We start from the raw sequence: 20,430 nt of genomic DNA on the forward strand, positions 1-20,430 counted from the left end.
AGAGAAAGGGTCTTACCTTCATAGAAACAGTACATCTTCCTAGGATTTTATCTAATTTTTTAAGAAGTAGGGACTCTGTAATTAATGTTTTACATTTATTATTTACTTTGATATATTACAATTAATAGTTCAGATAAAAATCACTTTATTGACCAGATGGGATTTCAGAAATCACGCAATGGGAAATAAAAAACATGAGAGCTCATGACCAAAAGCCTAAAAATGGGTTTTAACTAAATACATAAACATTTTGATGTTGCTCCAAAGAAAGAAGCCACTGGAAGCATTTTTTTCAATGACAAAGTTTTCTTTGGGTAGATATTTTTGTATGGCAGCTTTGTCTCTGTAATCTGATGAAATGATCCATAGGTCAGGATGGGGGAGCTCAGATGCACAAAAGCTTTGCAGTGAAAATAAAGGAAGTCTGTGTCTGCGCCTCCCAGTTTCCACAGTTCCCTTCCCTCAGGCCGCCACTGCTGCCAGGGTCCTTGGTATCCAGAGTCTTAAAAACAAAAGGTACATGTAAACTGACACCAAGGATAGCAGCCTGTCCAGCTCCTGGCTTTTTCCTCTTTACCTTGTGTCTTGAAGATCCTGCCCTATTATTAGCTGTTTCATGTGTTGTAATTGCTGCACTCGTGTTTCCAAAGTCACGATTCCTCTTTGGGTGGAACATTATCTGTATAAGCAATGCAGTTTTCTCACAGTACTACAATGCGCCTCCTCCCCACCCCCATTTCTACGGAGGGCCCAGAAGGCAGGTTCATACCTAAAACACAGTATCAAATGGAAAGCTAGACAGACTTAACCAAGGCCTTCAATGGTGCCATTGTACTGGAGACTCTGCTTGGTGATTTGCAGTTAAAAGAAAAATCAGGCTCAGGAATTATTGCTTCCCTACACAGCCTCCCTCACTAATTTCTTTGCTAATAAAATTCACAGGTGCAAGAATCATTAATTCTACAACACGATTGCTGATAGCCACAGTGACACTCTCCTAGGGCTGGAATGTAATTTATTTAAACTTCCCTATTGTTGAGCATTTACACGGTTTGTAACTGCTAAACATCAAAACAATGCAGTTATGCACATACCCGTGAATTTTTTTTTTGGCACAAATTGCCAATTTCCAGGCTTCCCTGGTGACTCAGTGGTAAAGAATTCACCTGCCAATTCAGGAGACATGGGTTCGATCCCTGGTCTAGAAAGATCCCACATGGCACGGAGCAACTAAGCCCATGTGCCACAGCTATTGAGCCTGTGCTCTAAAGATCCGGGGCCACAACTGTTGAGTCTCGCCAGCCCTGAAGCCCGGGCTCCACGCAAGAGCAGCCACTGCAATGAGGAGCCTCCTCACTGCAGCCACAGAGTAGCCCCCGCTTGCAGCAAACAGAAAAGTCCAGGAAACAATGAAGACCCAACACAGCCAAAAAGAAATAAATTAAATCACTTTTTTTAAATTGCCAATTTGCATCCCCAGAAATAATTTAAACATTTGTTCTTAACATTTGGGACCATGGGCTTTGAGAATCTGATGGATTTTACGACTCTTCAGAAAAAAAATATAAATACACACAAAAATCTTTACACAATTTTAGGGAATTTCCCCCTCAAAAAAGAACTCCAGGTAAAGAAATTAATGCCAACTATGCTCCTACCAACAATGATCCTTTCTTATACCTTCAATTTCTTTTGAAACTACTTACTGATTTGATAGATGAAAAGGTATATCTCTTTTCTTAATTTGTATTTTTCGATTCTTATGAAATATGAACACATTTTTGAAAAGTTGACTGGTCATATATGTTTTTTATACATTGCTTATTCAAGGCTTTTATATAATTCAGATTTTAACTATAAAATTAAAATTTGTAACTCAACACTATAAATGGCAACCCACTCCAATATTCTTGCCCAGAGATTCCCATGGACAGAATAGCCTGGTACGCTACAGTCCATCGGGTCGCAAAGAGTCAGACACGACTGAGTGACTAACACAACACTATAAAAGCAAATGATAAATTGGAAATATCCAGCTCGAGGCATTCCCTGAACTAAAATAATGGAGTCTTTGAAGTATCAGATTCCAATGTTGTATGTCTCCTATTTCCCACTAGAGGGCAGTATTAGCTCATCTATTATTTTCTGGCTTCTGCAGCACAGACTGCTCAATTTACGGTCTTTAGAAAGTATTTTTCTAAAAAACACTTGCAAAGAGTTATAAATGCTTATTGTTTATATAACACATGATTATTTAAATGTTTTGTTAATTTATTTCAACACAAAATGTACAAATGGAATTTCGATCATTATTACCACACTTAGTCACTCAGTCGTGTCCGACTCTTTGTGACTCCATGGACTGTAGCCTTCCAGGCTCCTCTGTCCACGGGGATTCTCCAGGCAAGAATACAGGAGCAGGTTGCCATGCCCTCCAATCTTCCCAACCCAGGGATTGAACCCAGGTCTCCAGCATTGCTGGTGGATTCTGAGTGAGCCACCAGGGAAGCCCATAATCAGATGAAAACTATGTCTTTATTAGCATTCATTATTACATAGATTTACTGAAACTATCGAGTTTCCTAGGTGACAAGGTGGTAAAGAATTCACCTGCCAATGAGGAGACTCAAGAGACGCAGGTTCAATCCCTGGGTCAGGAAGATCCCCCAGAGAAGGGAATGGCAACCCACTCTAGTATTCTTGTCTGTAGAACCTCATGGACAGAGGAGCCTGGTGGGCTACAGTTCAAGGGGTCACAAAGAGTCAGACATGACTTAGCAATTAAACAACAACTGAAACTATTATTACTTTCAGAATTTGTTCACAGTGCGATTTATAATTGAAACTTCATAAACCATTAGGATAAACTAAGGAAAACAACTGACTCCTGAAGAAGCTTCTTGAAACACAACCAGATTAATTCTTGATTCCAAATGTTTTATCCCACTGGCTGACCAGGTACTAAAAGATAAAACATGATATTTTTCTTTTAATAAATTTTTGCTGATCATCTGCATTTGCAGGGCACTGTTCTGGGGCCTGCAAATATGGTAATGAAGGAAACAGAAATCCCTGACCTCAAAGGGCTTATATGCTAGAAAGGTAGGGCAAGGAGCCTATACAGGCATGTGTGTCTTATATACACACGAGAAGGTTACAGGTGCTGAGAGCAAAATAAGACTGGAAAGGGAGATAGCACACTGGGGACATGAGGATACTATTTAAATAGAGTGGCCAGTGGAGATTTCTTGGCTTTCCATATGAACAGAAAGCTTAAAGAACACAGAGTCACAAAGATCCGAAGAAAGATCACTCCGTGCAGAGAAGGAACACGGGCACAAGGGGTCTGACTGGTCGGAAACAGCAAGGAATCAGAGTGGCCAAGAGAGAAAGTGAGCCAGGAAGAGAAAAGGGGCCAGAGAGCAGGGGGCCTCGGCAGCCAGCACCAGCACTCAGGCTTTTCCTAGCCAGGAAGAGAAAGGGGCCAGAGAGCAGGGGGCCTTGGCAGCCAGCACCAGGACTCAGGCTTTTCCTCTGACGTAGAGAAAAGTTGGGGCTTGAGAAAAAGTAGCCTACCAGGCTCCTCCGTTCAGGGGATTTTCCAAGCGAGAGTACTGGAGGGGGTTGCCATTTCCTTCTCCAGGGAATCTTCCCTACCCAGAGATTGAACCCAGATCCCCCGCATTATTGGCAGAAGCTTTACTGTCTGAGCCACCAGGGAAGTCACAATAACTATAATAACTATAAGTTAATAATAACTATAAGTGGAGTATAACTTTAAAATTATGAATCACTATATTGTACACCTTAACTTAATATTATACAATTATACTTCAATTAAAAAATTCTCACACTAACTATAAGAAAAGTAGATTATTCCACCATGGAACATTTTCCTACTTTTTTCTCATTTTTTCTTCTTACCTAATTGACAACATCGTGCAAATTAATTACCTTCCTCAAAATTTTATTCATTCATTCTTGCCCAGAATCATGAAAGAAGACAGTTCTTATGTTTTTACTGAAGGACAGATGATTCTATGGGCAGGAATTACTTATACACTAAATGAGTCTCTCAGTCTAACTGTACCTGAAGGATTTCTCTCCACTGTCTTCTTAATCCCCTCACCCTAATATAAGATCACAGTCTCAAGAACTTGTACTGTTTCTATGTATTCTATTATCTTCATCGGTAACATGTGTTAATAAAATGCATATTAAAAATATATATATTTCCACTGCCATCAGTTTCCCTTGCAAACCTGAGTGATTGTTTCTCTCATGAGTTCTCAAAAAGACATGTTTTTTAACATGGCTGCCTTTTCTTTCTTGTCTAGATCTCTTTTTCTTTGCTTTTGTTCATTAACAAAATGGGTTACTTTAGGCTCCACAAACCACCCACTCCACATCACAGGTGTTTTATGGGGAAAAAGGAAGGGTGTGGCATTAAGTAACACAAATTCATGAATAATCTCCTATGAGATAAATACCATTTATAAGATAAATACCATTTATTTATAAGATAAATAACCATTTATCATAAATTTCTTAATGGACATCTGCACATTTGTTCTCATACTTGACAGTGAAGAGGAGTTTAGTAAAAACACATTTATAAGGAGGAAGAAATGAGCGTTCCTTCAAAAACTAGGAACATTTTTCTCCATTGCAGCAGTGAAGAGCAAACTGAAATGATCAAACCAGAATTGCTTGGCCAGGCTTTAATCACCCTGTGGTTCTAACTCTTGGGGCAGGCATTACGGAAGGAATGTACTCTCCTTACAGGAAATGCTTTGTGCTCTCTTCAGTGGTGACTGTAGTTATTTGACTGTTAGAAAGCTTATCTGAGAGGCCTTCATTCTGGGGTCCCTGGGCCCAACCTACCCATTAGGCAATTCCAACAAGGAACAAAAGACCCATTGAAAATGAAAGAAGAGGAAGAATCAGCCTGGAAGTGGCAAGGGGAAGATGGACATTAAGAGCAACTCAGAAAAACAAGGAGCCTGTGCAGCCTTCTCCCACGCTTCTTTCTAAGGGCTCCCTGTAGGAAACACGGAATCCCTCCCAGCAGCCCCTCAGGGGGCTACACTCCCAAAGGCAAACCTTCTCACTGCCAAAACCTCAAACACTGCGATAATACCATCATTACGGTCTTGCCTACCCTTCAAAGTTTACTGTATAGTTTTACAGCTTAGAAATTCTTGAAACTGAAAAAACCCAATTGATGTAAATTACATTAATAGGCCCCAGGATTAGGCAGCCAGATCTGTCTGGCAGCCTGGGAAATTTTACCATCCTACACTCAGCTGTGCTCAGAAACCCTTCTGCTTATTTATGTTCTAGAATTCATGACACTTCTTAGGGAGGGCCCCTACCCCGTTAAGAGAGAAAACCACAGATATAACTCAGATTTTCAGAGTACAGGCCCAAGCATTTTAAACTTTCTCTGCTCCCTCGGCTCTTCTTCAAGATGGCAGCTCAGAGAGCGGTGGTGGGGTCCCGGGTACATGATCACCATCCCCTACCTTCCGTGTCCTATTCCAAGCACGGAGCCACACTGGCATCTCCTGGGCCCGAGGAACTGTCGAGTCTTTCTCAACTGGGTCTGCTGAGGTCTGACCTTTGACTTCATTTTACCCCCACCCCAGGTGGGCCCACCCTTGCTTAGTGTCACGTTGCCCTACTGGAGTCACACCCCTCCTTTTAATTTCACCCAATGCCCTTAGCTATCTAGACAGTTCTCGACAGTATTCTCAGAAGTTTCTAGAAAGGGATATTCAGGGGAATCAGGCTCTCACTCCGTCTACTTGACTCTGCAGTTGCTCACACGGTCATGAGAAGAATCACCTTGTGAGATTGCTTCTCTCAATAAGAAACGGCGCAAAAGCCACCCTTCTTTCACCTCTTCTCTCCCTCCACCTGAATGTCTCCACGTTCAGCACTGTAGTCTAGAAAAGTCCCCCAGACACTTTGTCACCATGTGTTCCCTCTGCCTCTGATACCTCCTTCCTCCCACAAGGATGGGGTCTAACCAGGACGTACCTACAGAATCCTCATGATGCACTCGGTTCAAAGGGTGACCAGATGGAGCCCATACTCCACTTCTCTGAAGCTTTTGATGTCATGGTTCAGGCTTGAAGGTGAAAGACTAAAAGAGAAAAAATGATTATAAGACAAAACAGAAGTACATCTGTTCAATATTATATAAAATATGATTTCTTTATATCTATTTCCTCAGAAGCAAGGTTTCTGAATTCCTTTCAAAAGTTCCTTCACTAGCTTTTTGCTTCCTAATGTGCCAGCATATCTTTATTCCAAACAGAACTTTTCATTATCTTATTTGAAAAACAAAACAAACCCACCTAACTCCAAGATTTGACATCACATCAAAAGCAGCCAGCAGTGTTAGAATGGAGGCAGCAGAAGAGCCACATGTGAGAAATGAAACACAGGGTTTGATTCATAGAGAACATGATTCATGGAATTTGAGGCAAATACAAGTATTTTTGAAAAATTCAAGGCCAGCATTATTAATGAAGTAGATTAGCTTTATATGATGGTGAACATACACTCTTACTTTAATAATCTTCAATATCACACAGTGAGCACACACCTCCCAGTTTCAAAAGGTGAGCACTGCCCTATGAAACTTATCATGTAAGACCAGTTTTTCTAGCTTCTTTTAAAAATTAATCTTCTAATGCTTAACTGAATGAAGCTTTAGTATGACTCAAGGTCCTTTGATTTACTTTAGGAATTCAGTCCAAATATTGATGCAATTTTTGGCACAAAGAGTCATTTGCAAGGTCATAGGCTATAAGCAAAAATACTAGCTTTCTCATTACTTGTCATTTCTAGATAGCATATGTTCTTTCGAATATTAATTAGGACTCAGAGAAAAGTTGGAGATCACTTCTAGAGCCTCCTTATTAAAACCTCAAACAGATGCCAGGTGAAAAAAATTTGCATAGTGACTGTTACAGGTACTATTTCTACAAGTCATTTCTAAGCAAAATAAATTTTATTCAATTAAACTTATTTAAATATCTGCTTCTTATTACTTTTAGTAGATTCTCTTCAGTATTTACAAAACAGTGTCACTGTCTTGCATGGATGGCTTAGATTCACAGTCAAAAAGAGTAAGTTTCTGCTTTGGTATCTCCAGAGTTTTAAAAGGGAGGGAAAAGAGTTATGCAGCTATGATGAGATGTTTTGAAAAATAAAGCTATGAAGAAATTCTGGGGAAAACAAGCATAAATAGGAGTGATAGGTTTGCTTATGCTCCTTAAGCTTTCCTGAAACTGTTAACCAGGATGTAAAATGTCATTGAGAAAAAACAGTATTTTAGGGACTAGAGCTTCTTCAGTCCTATTTTTCATTTTTTTTAATTTCAAAATCCACTTTTCTGGAACAAAGAGACAGTAGGCATGCATATTTCATTATAAACTTCTACAACTCTTGGTTGATTCCTGTATTAATACACCATGAACAAATTTCTGCATATGCTTATTCACTTAAAGAATCCATCTTCAATTCAGGAGACCCCGGTTTAACTCCTGGGTCAGGAAGATCCCCTAGAGAAGGGATAGGCTATCCAGTATTCTCAGGATTCCCTTGTGGCTCAGCTGGTAAAGAATCTTCCTGCAATGTGGGAGACCTGGGTTCGATCCCTGGGTTGGGAAGATCTCTTGGAGAATGGAAAGGCTACCCACTCCAATATTCTGGCCTAGAGAATTTCCCAGGACTATATAGTCCATGGGGTCTCAAAGAGTCGGACATGACTGAATGACTCTCACTTCACATTCATTCCAACACACAAGCATGGACACACATACACACCAGATTACCAGCTAGGGCAGGGATAGTATCTTAATCTCTTTTAATATCCCATAATTCTTATTCCGGTTCTTGTAAGCAGTAGATGCTTAAAAAATGTGCATCAAGTTTAACTGAAGTTTGCTTCAGTGGTTTAAAACTTTAGCTCATATTTTCTATAGAGCTAATACATGGTGAACTTGACATAAGCAAACACTTAAAAAGAGAGAATTCCTAAATAGCTAAAAAAATTTCCATAATTTTATGGTACACTGACATGGTATGCAGGCTAAATTTTATTTTTTTCATCAGTCCTTTTATTATGCTTTGGTTCAGCAGAAATTTTGCTGGTAAGTCAGTATGGCAAATTTCCAGGGTTTTAGATTGTCTATGCAAAACCTGAAGCTGCGTTGACAAAAGGTATATCAAAGAAAGCAATTGCACTGGCTTCTCATTAAATTAGAACTGGATAAGCTTTATTGCTTTCCTTTTTAATATCTTGCCACTGAAGGCTCAGTGCAGGAAGGTTGAATTTAATTGTGTTATATCACGTTTCAGAAAGTACGGCTGTCCTTCCAGATTCTACCCACTTTTCCCTCTAGGATAATTTTCTTTAATTAAAGAGATAAGTGTCTGCCTTTTTTCTTTTTTTTTTTTTTTTTGGCATCAAGAGTGGCTCAAAATTAAAGACCTAGAAAAAGCAATGCACACACGTGGGATAAAGACAAAAGAATATAGCTTTGATGAAGCAGAGTAACTAGAGAGGAAGGAAGGAAGGAAAGGGATTAAAGAAGTGAAAGATACTTAAATGAAAATGAAAAACAAAAATAGCTGGAGAAGTGAGTTTCTGAGGATTTACAGACAGAGCTGGGATTCTGCCTCTTCTTAATTTGGTTACTCTGAGACACTTATCACCGTCTTGCCGGCTGTAGTTCTCAGAGCGTGTTGGTCGTACTTCTCAAAACTGAGTGTGCCTATGAACCACCTGAGGATAGGATCTTATGAAAGTGCAGATCCTAATCCAGTGAGTCTGTAGTGGATCCTGAGAATCTGCACTTCTCACAAACTTCCAAGTGATGCTGATATCCTCTGGGGACCACACTCTGAGTACTAAGGTGTTAGCTGACACAGTTTAGAATGAACGGGTTTCTCCATGTTGGCAATCTTGACATTTTAGGCTGAATGATTCTTTGTTGCGTGGAGATGTTCTATGCACTGTAGGGTATTTAGCAGCATCCTTGTTCTCTACCTACTAGATGCCAGCAGTAAATTCCCCCACTGTGACTATCAAAAATATCTTCAGACACTGCTAAATGTCCCCTGAGAGGCAGAACCACTCTAACTGAGACCACTGAAATATATTAAGACATGTGGGGCTATAATGGAGAAAGGCTGCTAGATAAAATGCATGTTTCTTTATAAAAGCAGCCCTATGTCTTCCAGTTCTGTTCCAGCCCTAACCCTTATGCAACCTTGGACTGCCTTTAGAAGCAGTTGTGGGAGCCTTTACGCCAACACCTCAGATGAAAATATTACAACTCAGGCAACTGCAGCCTGGCTTCCCTCCAGGGAAACCTGCCATCGGAGGGTTACCCACTCTGTTTGCTGCAGAGCTGGAAAGATTTGAGAATATTCTTAACATCTAGGAGGAATAAAATTATTTGCACCTTTTCTTAGGGTTTAGATAAATGTTAAACTAGTAGAAATTTTTACTATTTTCAGTAATATTAAATATATCACCTATACAGTGTTATCTCAGAGATTCATTATAACTAGGGAAGCAAATAGCAAACATTTTTTACAATATTTCAGAAAAATAAGAGAAGTTAGAGTGGCCTTTAGGCTGAATTTGAGTTTCTTCTTCATGTCAAAAAGGGTAGTAAAATAATCTTTTTAAATCATTTTGATATTGTCGTTTTCTTTTTCTTCTCCATTGACAACCAAATTAGTCAAATTTTGTTTTCCTTTACCTTCTTCATTTATTCTGTGATTCAATTATATTGAATAAATTCAATTGAATATTTCTTGGGCTCTATAAAAGACAGAAATGGTATGGACTTAACAGAAGCAGAAGATATTAAGAATACACAGAAGAACTGTACAAAAAAGATCTTCATGACCCAGATAATCACAATGGTGTGATCACTGACCTAGAGCCAAACATCCTGGAATGTGAAGTCAAGTGGGCCTTAGGAAGCATCACTATGAACAAAGCTAGCAGAGGTGATGGAATTCCAGTTGAGCTATTTCAAATCCTGAAAGATGACGCTGTGAAAGTGCTGCACTCAATATGCCAGCAAATTTGGAAAACTCAGCAGTGGCCACAGGACTGGAAAAGGTCAGTTTTCATTCCAATCCCAAAGAAAGGCAATGCCAAAGAATGTTCAAACTACCACACAATTGCACTCATCTCACACATTAGTAAAGTAATGCTCAAAATTCTCCAAGCCAGGCTTCAGCAATACATGAACCATGAACTTTCAGATGTTCAAGCTGGTTTTAGAAAAGGCAGAGGAACCAGAGATCAAATTGCCAACATCTGCTGGATCATTGAAAAAGCAAGAGAGTTCCAGAAAAACATCTATTTCTGCTTTACTGACTATGCCAAAGCCTTTGACTGTGTGGATCACAATAAACTGTGGGAAATTCTGAAGGAGATGCAAATACCAGACCACATGACCTGCCTCTTGAGAAACCTATATGCAGGTCAGGAAGCAACAGTTAGAACTGGACATGGAACAACAGACTGGTTCCAAATAGGAAAAGGAGTACGTCAAGGCTGTATATTGTCACCCTGCTTATTCAACTTATATGCAGAGTACATCATGAGAAATTCTGGGCTGGAAGAAGCACAAGCTGGAATCAAGATTGCTTGGAGAAATATCAATAACCTCAGATATGCAGATGACACCACCCTTATGGCAGAAAGTGAAGAGGAACTAAAAAGCCTCTGGATAAAGGTGAAATTGGAGAGTGAAAAAGTTGGCTTAAGGCTCAACATTCAGAAAACAAAGATCATGGCATCTGGTCCCATCACTTTATGGGAAATAGATGGGGAAACAGTGGAAACAGTGTCAGACTTTATTTTGGGGGGCTCCAAAATCACTGCAGATGGTGACTGCAGCCATGAAATTAAAAGACGCTTACTCTTTGAAAGAAAAGTTATGACCAACCTAGATAGTATATTAAAAAGCAGAGACATTACTTTGCCAACAAAGGTCCGTCTAGTCAAGGCTATGGTTTTTCCAGTGGTCATGTATGGATGTGAGAGTTGGACTGTGAAGAAGGCTGAGCACCGAAGAATTGATGCTTTTGAACTGTGGTGTTGGAGAAGACTCTTGAGAGTCCCTTGGACTGCAAGGAGATCCAACCAGTCCATTCTGAAGGAGATTAGCCCTGGGATTTCTTTAGAAGGAATGATGCTAAAGCTGAAACTCCAGTACTTTGGCCACCTCATGTGAAGAGTTGGCTCATTGGAAAAGACTCTGATGCTGGGAGGGATTGGGGGCAGTAGGAGAAGGGGACGACAGAGGATGAGATGGCTGGATGGCATCACTGACTCGATGGACGTGAGTCTCAGTGAACTCTGGGAGTTGGTGATGGACAGGGAGGCCTGGTGTGCTGGGATTCATGGGGTCGCAAAGAGTCGGACAGGACTGAGCGACTGAACTAAACTACTGAATTACAAACTGAATGGAAGATAGATAAATAAGATAGGGTCTCTAACCTCAAAGACATTATCTATTTAGTTAAGGTAAAACTAACACAAACAAAACAACCAGAGAAAAATGCAAACAGTTCTGAGAAATGGGATATTTCCTGCTTTATCAGTCAGCAAACTGCACCAGCCATTGCAGCTACCATGGATGGTGAGCTAGTGAGTCCTGAGGAACTCAGAAAGGAAAGAATACCTGACATCTAGCGGCCATCAGACTGTAGCCACTCCCTATGGTGAGCCCTGAGGAAAGGAAGCTCAGGATCTGAAAACAGGATACTGGCCCCAGGTAGCTGAGGTGCATATCAAAGGAATAATTTAAGAAAGCCTAGACTCTTGCATTTTCCCATATATAGAGAAGCACCTCCCCTCTCCCCCATCTCCTTGGAGCAGTTCTCTTAGGGTTACTTGAGATGCCCTCTCCCAGGCTTGGAGTCCTAAAAGTGAAGTGAAAGTCACTCAGTCATGTCCGACTCTTTGCAACCCAATAGACTGTGTAGTCCATGGAATTCTCCAGGCCAGAATACTGGAGTGGGTAGCCATTCCCTTCTGCAGGGAATCTTCCCAACTCAGGAATCAAACCCAGGTCTCCCACATTGCAGCAGATTCTTTACAAGATGAGCCACCAGGGAAGCCCTGGAGTCCTAAAAATTCCCACCAAATAAATCATAACTTTCAACTTTTAGGCTGTGGGTATTTTTTTTTAAGTAGACAGTTCTAAAACTCCTGACTCTTGAGCACTGTCCCTCGTGTAAAAGGCTCCCAACTAATCCTTGTGTGAGTGGACCAACCATGAGTGTTCTGGTTTCCAAATGCCACAAAGGCTGACAGATGGAGGCCCACCAGGGTGATACTCGTCAAAGAAGGCTTCCTGGTGAGCCCTGCACTGAAACCTCTGCTTTGTCTCAGCAGAGCCTAGTTTCCAGCACACAAGACTGTGTCCCTGGAATGACCCCAACACCTCCTCCCCTGCCCCATTAAAATGCCTGCCTGAGAAAGTACAATGCTGCCAGCAAATATACTGCTTCCCTGCCAACCCCTGAGGATGGGCCTTGACCTCCCTTTCTTAGAGCATTTCCTTAAAAAGGGCTCACAACTGCTAATCCTTCCTCTGTTCCTGGGAGATGTACTGCTTCTCCTACAACCCAGGAATGTCTTCCTAGAGGACCTGGGAGCCATTCCTTTGAAGTGTACACATCCAAGGATGGGGCCCCAGTCTCCCAGTCTCCACAGGCGGGAGGCGGAACCCTAATGCCATCATTGCCAGCCAGTGCCCAGAGCTGTCTAGGCACATTTCCAAGGTTGCATTGGATCCCCCGCCCTCTCTCCTCCCTACTTTGCTCTGTTAAGTGCCTGGTCACCTCTACACAAGTCAGAAAGGAACTCAGCTCTTTCCCCTACTGTCAGTAGCTACAGAATCAGATCCGTTTTCACAGCTTTAACTCCTGTCCAGCTTTGTTTACCCTTGACAGGATGAAGGTGATTGGGACAATAGAATTTCCCTGTCATGGGTTCCTTTGATGAGCCTTCTACACTCCATTTCTAGATGTTGTTAGTGCCTGGCATTCCAAGTTCTCTGCAACCCAGTCACTCCCTACCACCAGCTCCCCTGTACCTGATGATTGTTTCTCCATCAGTGTCTCATCTGAGGAGTGTGGTCCTGGGGGCATGTGGTTGCACACGCCTGGAGGGAGCTCGTATCTGAAGTCACCCCACTGTATCTCACTCCCTTCAGTGCTCAAAAACAGTGGCCCACACCACGAGCCCCTACTAGCAAATTAACTGAAATTTCTGCTCCTCCCAGGTTTGGTGGAGAGGGAACAACTTCTCAGTTCAGAGATGAAAACACTGACCTTGGTGCCTCCTCCTTCCCCATCTATCCTGCACCCCTAAGATCAGAGATAAAGAACCCAAGAGGACCTGGACCTCCTTCAGTACAACCTCCCCACATAATAATTGAGGAGATGAAGTCCCAAGGCTTACAGCTACTACAACTACCACCACAACTTTTACTCTTGCATACATACTCTGCACCAGGAATTGTTTCAAATGAGTCACAAATGGCACCATTCTCCCCATTTTACAAAGGAAAATGCTGAGGCTCAAAGAAATTAAGAGTCTTACCTGAGGCTATGCAACCAACAAGAGGCAGAGCTGGAACTTAAACTCACTTTTTTAAAAAAACTTAACCAAATTTCCAAACATTTCACAAATATGAAACTTAAGCCATCTTATGCCCCAAGTTTAGTAAAATATTAATACTACCACCCCATTTTGTCAGATACATTTTAAAAATATGTACAAAATTATTAGGCCTGTGGATGTGGGTGATAGAGACCATGACATATAGTTACAAGTTTTCACAAAGATTTATGTCAGTTTACCCATAATCACATGTTTCTTAAATTTGGCAAAATTTCAGCAATAGTACATTGGAAAGATGAAAACTTTAAGATAACATGTTACCCTAAGAAAAGCTATTGCTTGTAAATTGTGTTTTATGTACCTCGGTTCAATAAAAGACTAATTCAGTAAAGAACTTTGCATATATCAAAAATTCCATAAGGGGGGCAACATGGTGCCATCACATATTTCACATTAAAAAGAAAAAAAAACTATTTTACATTTTTTAAAAAAAACCCTCTTTAACTGCAAAAATTTCCAGAACCACAACCACAGCTTACTCCAAAAATAATATGCTAAGAATTGATTTTAAGAATTACTGCCAGGAATTCCAAGTTCTATGAAACCTTCCCAATGGCAATCAGAGCTATGTATCAGAAGAATAAAAGAATATTAAGAACTGAAGTTATACCTTGGGCAAGTTATACCTCTTTGGGTCTACATGTTCTTATTTATAAAATGGGGCTAATCCCACCTGCTTACTAGAGAGTAAAGTGAGTGAAAGTCATTCAGTCATGTCCAACTCTTTGTGACCCCATGGACTATGCAGTTCATGAAATTCTCCAGGCCAGAATACTGGAGTGGGTAGCCTTCCCCTTCTCCAGGGGATCTTCCCAACTCAGGGATCAAACCCAGGTCTCCTGCATTGCAGGCAGATTCTTTACTGCTGAGCTATCAGGGAAGCCACTGATAGCTTACTAGGGAGGGCTGGAAGAAATTCCCAATGTAACACTCTGTTGCCATGTAAGATTTGATTAAAATCTTGCCTGGAAAATCCCATGGATGGAGGAGCCTGGTAGGCCGCAGTCCATGGGGTTGCAAAGAGTCGGACAGGACTGAGCAACTTCACTTTCACTTTTCACTTTCATGCATTGGAGAAGGAAATGGCAACCCACTCCAGTGTTCTTGCCTGGAGAATACCAGGGACGGGGGAGCCTGGTGGGCTGCCGTCTATGGGGTCACACAGAGTCAGACACGACTGAAGCGACTTAGCAGCAGCAGGTTAATTCAAGTAGATGGTAGCATCACCTGCTTGCTTCCAAGATTCTCAAGATGACCTAAACCCAGAAGCATAAAGCAGGAGATGCTATGCTATGCTAAGTCACTTCAGTCGTGTCCGACTCTGTGCGACCCCTTAGACAGCAGCCCACCAGGCTCCCCCGTCCGTGGGATTTTTCCAGGCAAGAGTACTGGAGTGGGGTGCCATTGCCTTCTCCGAAAGCAGGAGATAACCTCCTACAATTTCTTGATATAAAGGAAACCAAGGTCCTTCCTCAAATCCAATTTGCCCCCGACAGGGATTAGGGGCCACCTGGAAACATGGCTCAGAACCAGTGGCACCTAAGTGAACGAGCTCCATCAGGGCTTGGGGGTTTTCCACTGGGCCACAAGTAACAAGTAGCCAGTAACTGTAGATTGTAGACCTGTCACAGATTAAATTTATGCATTTAAAACTGCTCTTGAGATTATCATACTAAATGAAATCAGAAATAGAAAGACAAATACATTACATCACTTATATGTGGAATCTAAAATACAACACAAATGAACTTATTATCTACAAAACAGAAAGAAGCAGACTCAAAGATATAGAGAATGGACATGAGGTGTCCAGGGGGAGGGTGGGGCAACATGGGTTGCTGAGTGGGGGAAGGATCGATTGGGAGTTTGGAGAAGGACATGGCAACCCACTCCAGTATTCTTGCCTGGAAAATCCCATGGACAGAGGAGCCTGGCAGGCTACAGTCTGTGGGGTCACAGAGTCAGACACGACTGAGCAACTCCAATGTCACTTTCTTTCTTTTGAGACAAAACTCGTACATATAGAATGAATAAACAACAAGGTCCTACTGTGTAGCATAGAGAACTATATTTAATATCCTGTGATAAGCCATATGGAAAAGAATATTAAAAATGTGTATATCAATATATGTAAAACTGAATCACTTAGCTGTAAAACAGAAACTAATACAACATTGTAAATCAACAGTACATCAATTAAAAAAAATTTTAAACAAAAATAAAAATGGCCCTTGATTAACATTTTTGAAGATAAGTTTACAGACTTTCATGAAATGATGTGCCAAGTAGGTTGACTTGATTTACTCGCCTGCTTTTCACGTTGAAGGTAGAAACTTTAGGTGTTGAAGGCCAGGGCAATACCGACTGATGCTAATGATTCAACCATGAATACCTTGCTTTGCACATCGTATTTAAGAAAACTAACTTTGAATACTGCCTTACTGTTTGTGATTTTATGTAAACATATTGCTTTGAAAGTGAAAGTGTCAGTCACTCAGTCGTATCCAACTCTTTGTGACCCCATGGACTGTAGCCCGCCAGGCTCCTGTGTCCATGGAATTCTCTAGGCAAGAATATTGGAGTGGGTAGCCATTCCCTTTCCAGGGGATCTTCCTGACCCAGGGGTTGAACCCAGGTCTCCTGCACTGCAGGCAGAGTCTTTACCATCTGAGCCATCAGGGAATCTTGCTTTACAGTTTAGGATTTTATGTACATGTTTATCTCTAGAACTAATTCTGAAAGCGTTTTGAAATTCCAAGGTGCCTTGCATATGTGAGGGCAGTTTCTTTCACCCATCTCAAAATGAGAATACTAAAAATCAAATGAGTCCAACATCTTGGAGATTCCCACCAAATCCCTTGGTAACTAGATGTAAGTCATCAGTCAGGGTCCCTGAAGAATTGATAGGGTGAGACTAGGTTATTCAGCCTAAATCATAATATGAATTTTCAAAGGGGGTCCCTGGGAGATAAAAATCTGTTTAGCATTTTCCACAGATGTTATATATTTTAGAGACAGGGATGGAAAACATCTCATTCCAGGAAATTCATCAGTTGGTGAAGAAAAAGGGCTTCCCAGATGGCTCTAGTGGTCAAGAATCTGCCTGCCAATGCAGGAAACATAAGAGATATGGGTTCCACCACTGGGTTGGGAAGATCCCCCGGAGGAGGGAATGGTAACCCACTCCAGTATTCTTGCCTGGAGAATCCCCATGAACAAAGGAGCCTGGTAGGCTACAGTTCATAGGGTTGCAAAGAGTTGGACACGACTGAAGCAACTTAGCATGCACACAAGCATGCATAAGGAAGAAAAAAATATATAACCTTTAGTCAGAGTTATAATAGGCCCAACCCTTGAGGGAAAAAAAAAAAAAAAACAGAGCATGTGTTCATCCATCTACTGAGTCATTATTTGCACATTCAAAACTTGCAGGTATCAAATGTACATATTTGCTTTGAAAAGAATTTTTGGAGCTGGAAAATGTTCTATTCCTGGTGACAACTTTGCCATCTCCTGACTTTTGTTCTACCATAAGTAAACATTTCTCAAGAGAAATTTTAATTCTTACAACTTTAAGGGTTCTTACTATTGTGCTTAAAAAAAAAAAAAAAAAAACATGGAAAAAACAAAAGAATTTTGCGCCTCTAGGTCCCACCCTCCTCCATAAAGCTTCACTTTAGTTTTGATTCTGAGTGCTGACCCTCCGGCAAGGTGCAAAAGAAAGTTCTCGAGGAGCAGTGAGAGAAGGCAAAGCAGAAAAAGGAAAGTAGGATACAGCAAAGGGAAAATGTTCTATTTGTATTCAAAGAAAATCCTGTGACTATGGTGTTGTGATTGAAAAGAGCTACCCTTTGGGCAGGAGATATAAAGGCACAGGGTATAATACATATGAGTGCTATTTGGGGAAGAGTTCAGAGAATATTTGAAATCAGAGTTGTCCTAGACCCATGTTTTGTCTTTGGAGTTAACAAATTCTTTTGCTAGTCTCTGTGGTGTGTGGCTTCAGAAAGTCTTAGCACCATCTACAGCCTTCTTCACTTAGGCTACACACACACACACACACACACACAAACATACATATGTTAAAACGATAGCCAGATTTCTCCAAACACTGGGGTATCTTAATGCACACTGACATTTTTGGACTGGTTTTTGTATTTAAATGAGGTTTTTGACCCTGCAATACCTGCTGAGCCAGTCATGCCCCTGTAAGGCATCCTGGTCCCCTGTATGGGAAAGCTGGTTATTATCCCTGGTTCATGTCTTCAAGCTGTCAACCTGGGGACCTCTGTGCTAGCTTACACTGGGATTTTCACCCAGCTGATTCCCCTCCATGACATTATTTGGAACATTTCTGAGTGTGTTTCATCATCTGCCATTCTGCAAGCCTGAGAACAGAGAACACCAGGATTGCCCAAAGGGATTCAACACTTGTAGGAACTTGAAACATGAAACATGCCATCAGCATCATCCCTCCCAATCTTGACCATCACTCTGAGTCTGTTGCTCCCTTTTCATGGCCCTAACCCTACACCTCAGCATCAGGGACAGCCCTCCACATCTGAGTCCCACCTCCTGATTCATGCCAGGGGACCCATGGAGAAGCTAGAGTTAGCATCTTTGGTGGGGCATCTCCACCGTGGTATTTGCTGTGTTGGAGAATAAATTCAAAGATACACAAGACACATCCCACACCTTTAAGCTGATAACCATCAAGTGTCAAAGGTAATCTCTCAAGTTAACAAAATGTTCTCATACCACATCCTCAGGCATGAGGAAGTGTTATAAAACAACTAGATTGTCAAGGATGTAGATAGGTTTTATGTCTTTTGTGATGTAGGTTTTAGGCCTTGTAGATAAGCCCCAAAAGGAGGTTAGGTGAGAGTGGGAAGATTTTCAATACCAAGGAAAGAAATTCAGCTGGACTTGCTGGATTATTGATAAAGGTTTTTAGGTAAGAGGTAGTATAAATGATATGTTGAATTGGTAATACTACCCTATAGACAGCCTGCCAGGATATTTGCAGGGGGAAGTGTCTGAAAGCAGAAAGGCCAACTGGAAGGCTAGTGTAATTCTCTATCAGGGAAGCACCAGAGTCTGAGCCAGAGAAAGAAAAATTAAGAAATAGGAAGGCTTTGCAAAGGAAGAAGCCGGCAGGATAGGACACAGAATGGATAAATGCAGTGTAAGTCAAATTTCAACCACGAGTTCCAGAGAGAGAATTGAGTGATACAACAACCAGAAATCCTCTTTGAGTTAATGTAAATCTGTCCCTATGGCACCAAGAACCTGTGGTTCCCCAAATGGAAATTACGGTGGCCTTAGAAGTGAATCCTACTTTCCCCAGTTGTTCATTTAACTAGAATTTATTTAGTACTTCCTATGTGCTAGGCACTGGGCTTCCCAGGTAACTCAGTGGTAAAGAATTCACCTGTCAATGCAAGAGAAGCAGGAGCTGCAGGTTTGATCCCTGAGTTGGGAAGATGCCCTGGAGAAGAAAATGGCAACCCATTCCAGTGTTCTTGCCCAGAGAATCCCATGGACAGAGGAACCTGGTGGGTTACAGTCTATGCAGTAGCAAAGTGTCAGAACACAACTGGGCGGCTAAGCACACGTGTGCGTGTGTGCACACACACACACAGGAGCTAGGCTTTAAGAAACCAAAATAACGAAATAAGCTCCAGACTCCCTAGGTGTTCATCACCCAGTTCCATGCCTTACAGGTAATTATTTTGGTTTTCTCATCCCTAAAACATACTAATTGAACAGCCACTCAATTTTCATTCATGATTTCCCCCATAACCAATTATTATGCAACTATCTGTGTTGTTGGGTGTTGTCATTATAGACATGCCTGAACCAGCTAAGTCTGCTCCTGCCCCTAAAAAGGGCTCTAAAAAAGCTGTGACCAAGGCCCAGAAGAAGGACAGCAAGAAGCGCAAGCACAGCCACAAGGAGAGCTACTCCGTGTACGTGTACAAGGTGCTGAAGCAAGTCCATCTGGACACCAGCATCTCATCCAAGGCCATGGGAATCATGAACTCCTTCGTCAACGACATTTTCGAGCGCATCGCTGGGGAGGCATCGCGCCTGGCGCACTACAACAAGCACTCGACTATCACATCCAGGGAGATCCAGACCGCCGTACACTTGCTGCTACCTGGGGAGCTGACCAAGCACGCCATGTCCGAGGGCACTAAGGCTGTAACTAAGTATACCAGCTCCAAGTACATATAAATATGCCTAGCCGCTGTTAACGGAGAAGGCAATGGCACCCCAGTCCAGTACTCTTGCCTGGAAAATCCCATGGACGGAGGGCCCTGGTGGGCTGTAGTCCATGGAGTCACTAAAAGTCGGGACATGGACTGAGCGACTTCACTTTTCACTTTTTCATTGTTTGAATGCATGTTCTCCTTGAGGTATCACTAGCCACTGCTAGGAATAATAATATGTGAATTATTGATTATGCTCCTCTTTCTAGCTTGCATTGTCAAAGAGAACACACAGCTGAAAAAAAATCATCATTTTAAATGGAATATCAAACACCACAGAGAACCAGAGGCAATGGATCTACTCAGCTTTTAGCAAAAAGTATCCTTGCCCATGATTTGTCAGATGGAATTCTGTGCACCACTAGGAGGATGGGCCGTACGCTACACTGTCCTCAGAGCCAAAGGACATATGATTCTGGAGCA

The 20,430-nt window shown here is 41.6% G+C and overlaps 1 protein-coding gene across 1 annotated transcript; it reads left to right on the top strand.

The window, feature by feature from the left end:
• Nucleotides 1-19,585: 19,585 nt before the first annotated feature.
• On the top strand, nucleotides 19,586-19,972 carry LOC113888629 (histone H2B type 1-like). Its single transcript, XM_027535670.1, has one exon. It carries the CDS (start codon nucleotides 19,586-19,588, stop codon nucleotides 19,970-19,972), a length of 387 nt encoding a protein of 128 aa, XP_027391471.1.
• The last annotated feature ends 458 nt before the right edge of the window (nucleotides 19,973-20,430 follow it).

Source organism: Bos indicus x Bos taurus, unplaced genomic scaffold (assembly GCF_003369695.1).
Source record: "Bos indicus x Bos taurus breed Angus x Brahman F1 hybrid unplaced genomic scaffold, Bos_hybrid_MaternalHap_v2.0 tig00000277_arrow_arrow_obj, whole genome shotgun sequence".
Lineage (NCBI taxonomy): Eukaryota > Metazoa > Chordata > Mammalia > Artiodactyla > Bovidae > Bos > Bos indicus x Bos taurus.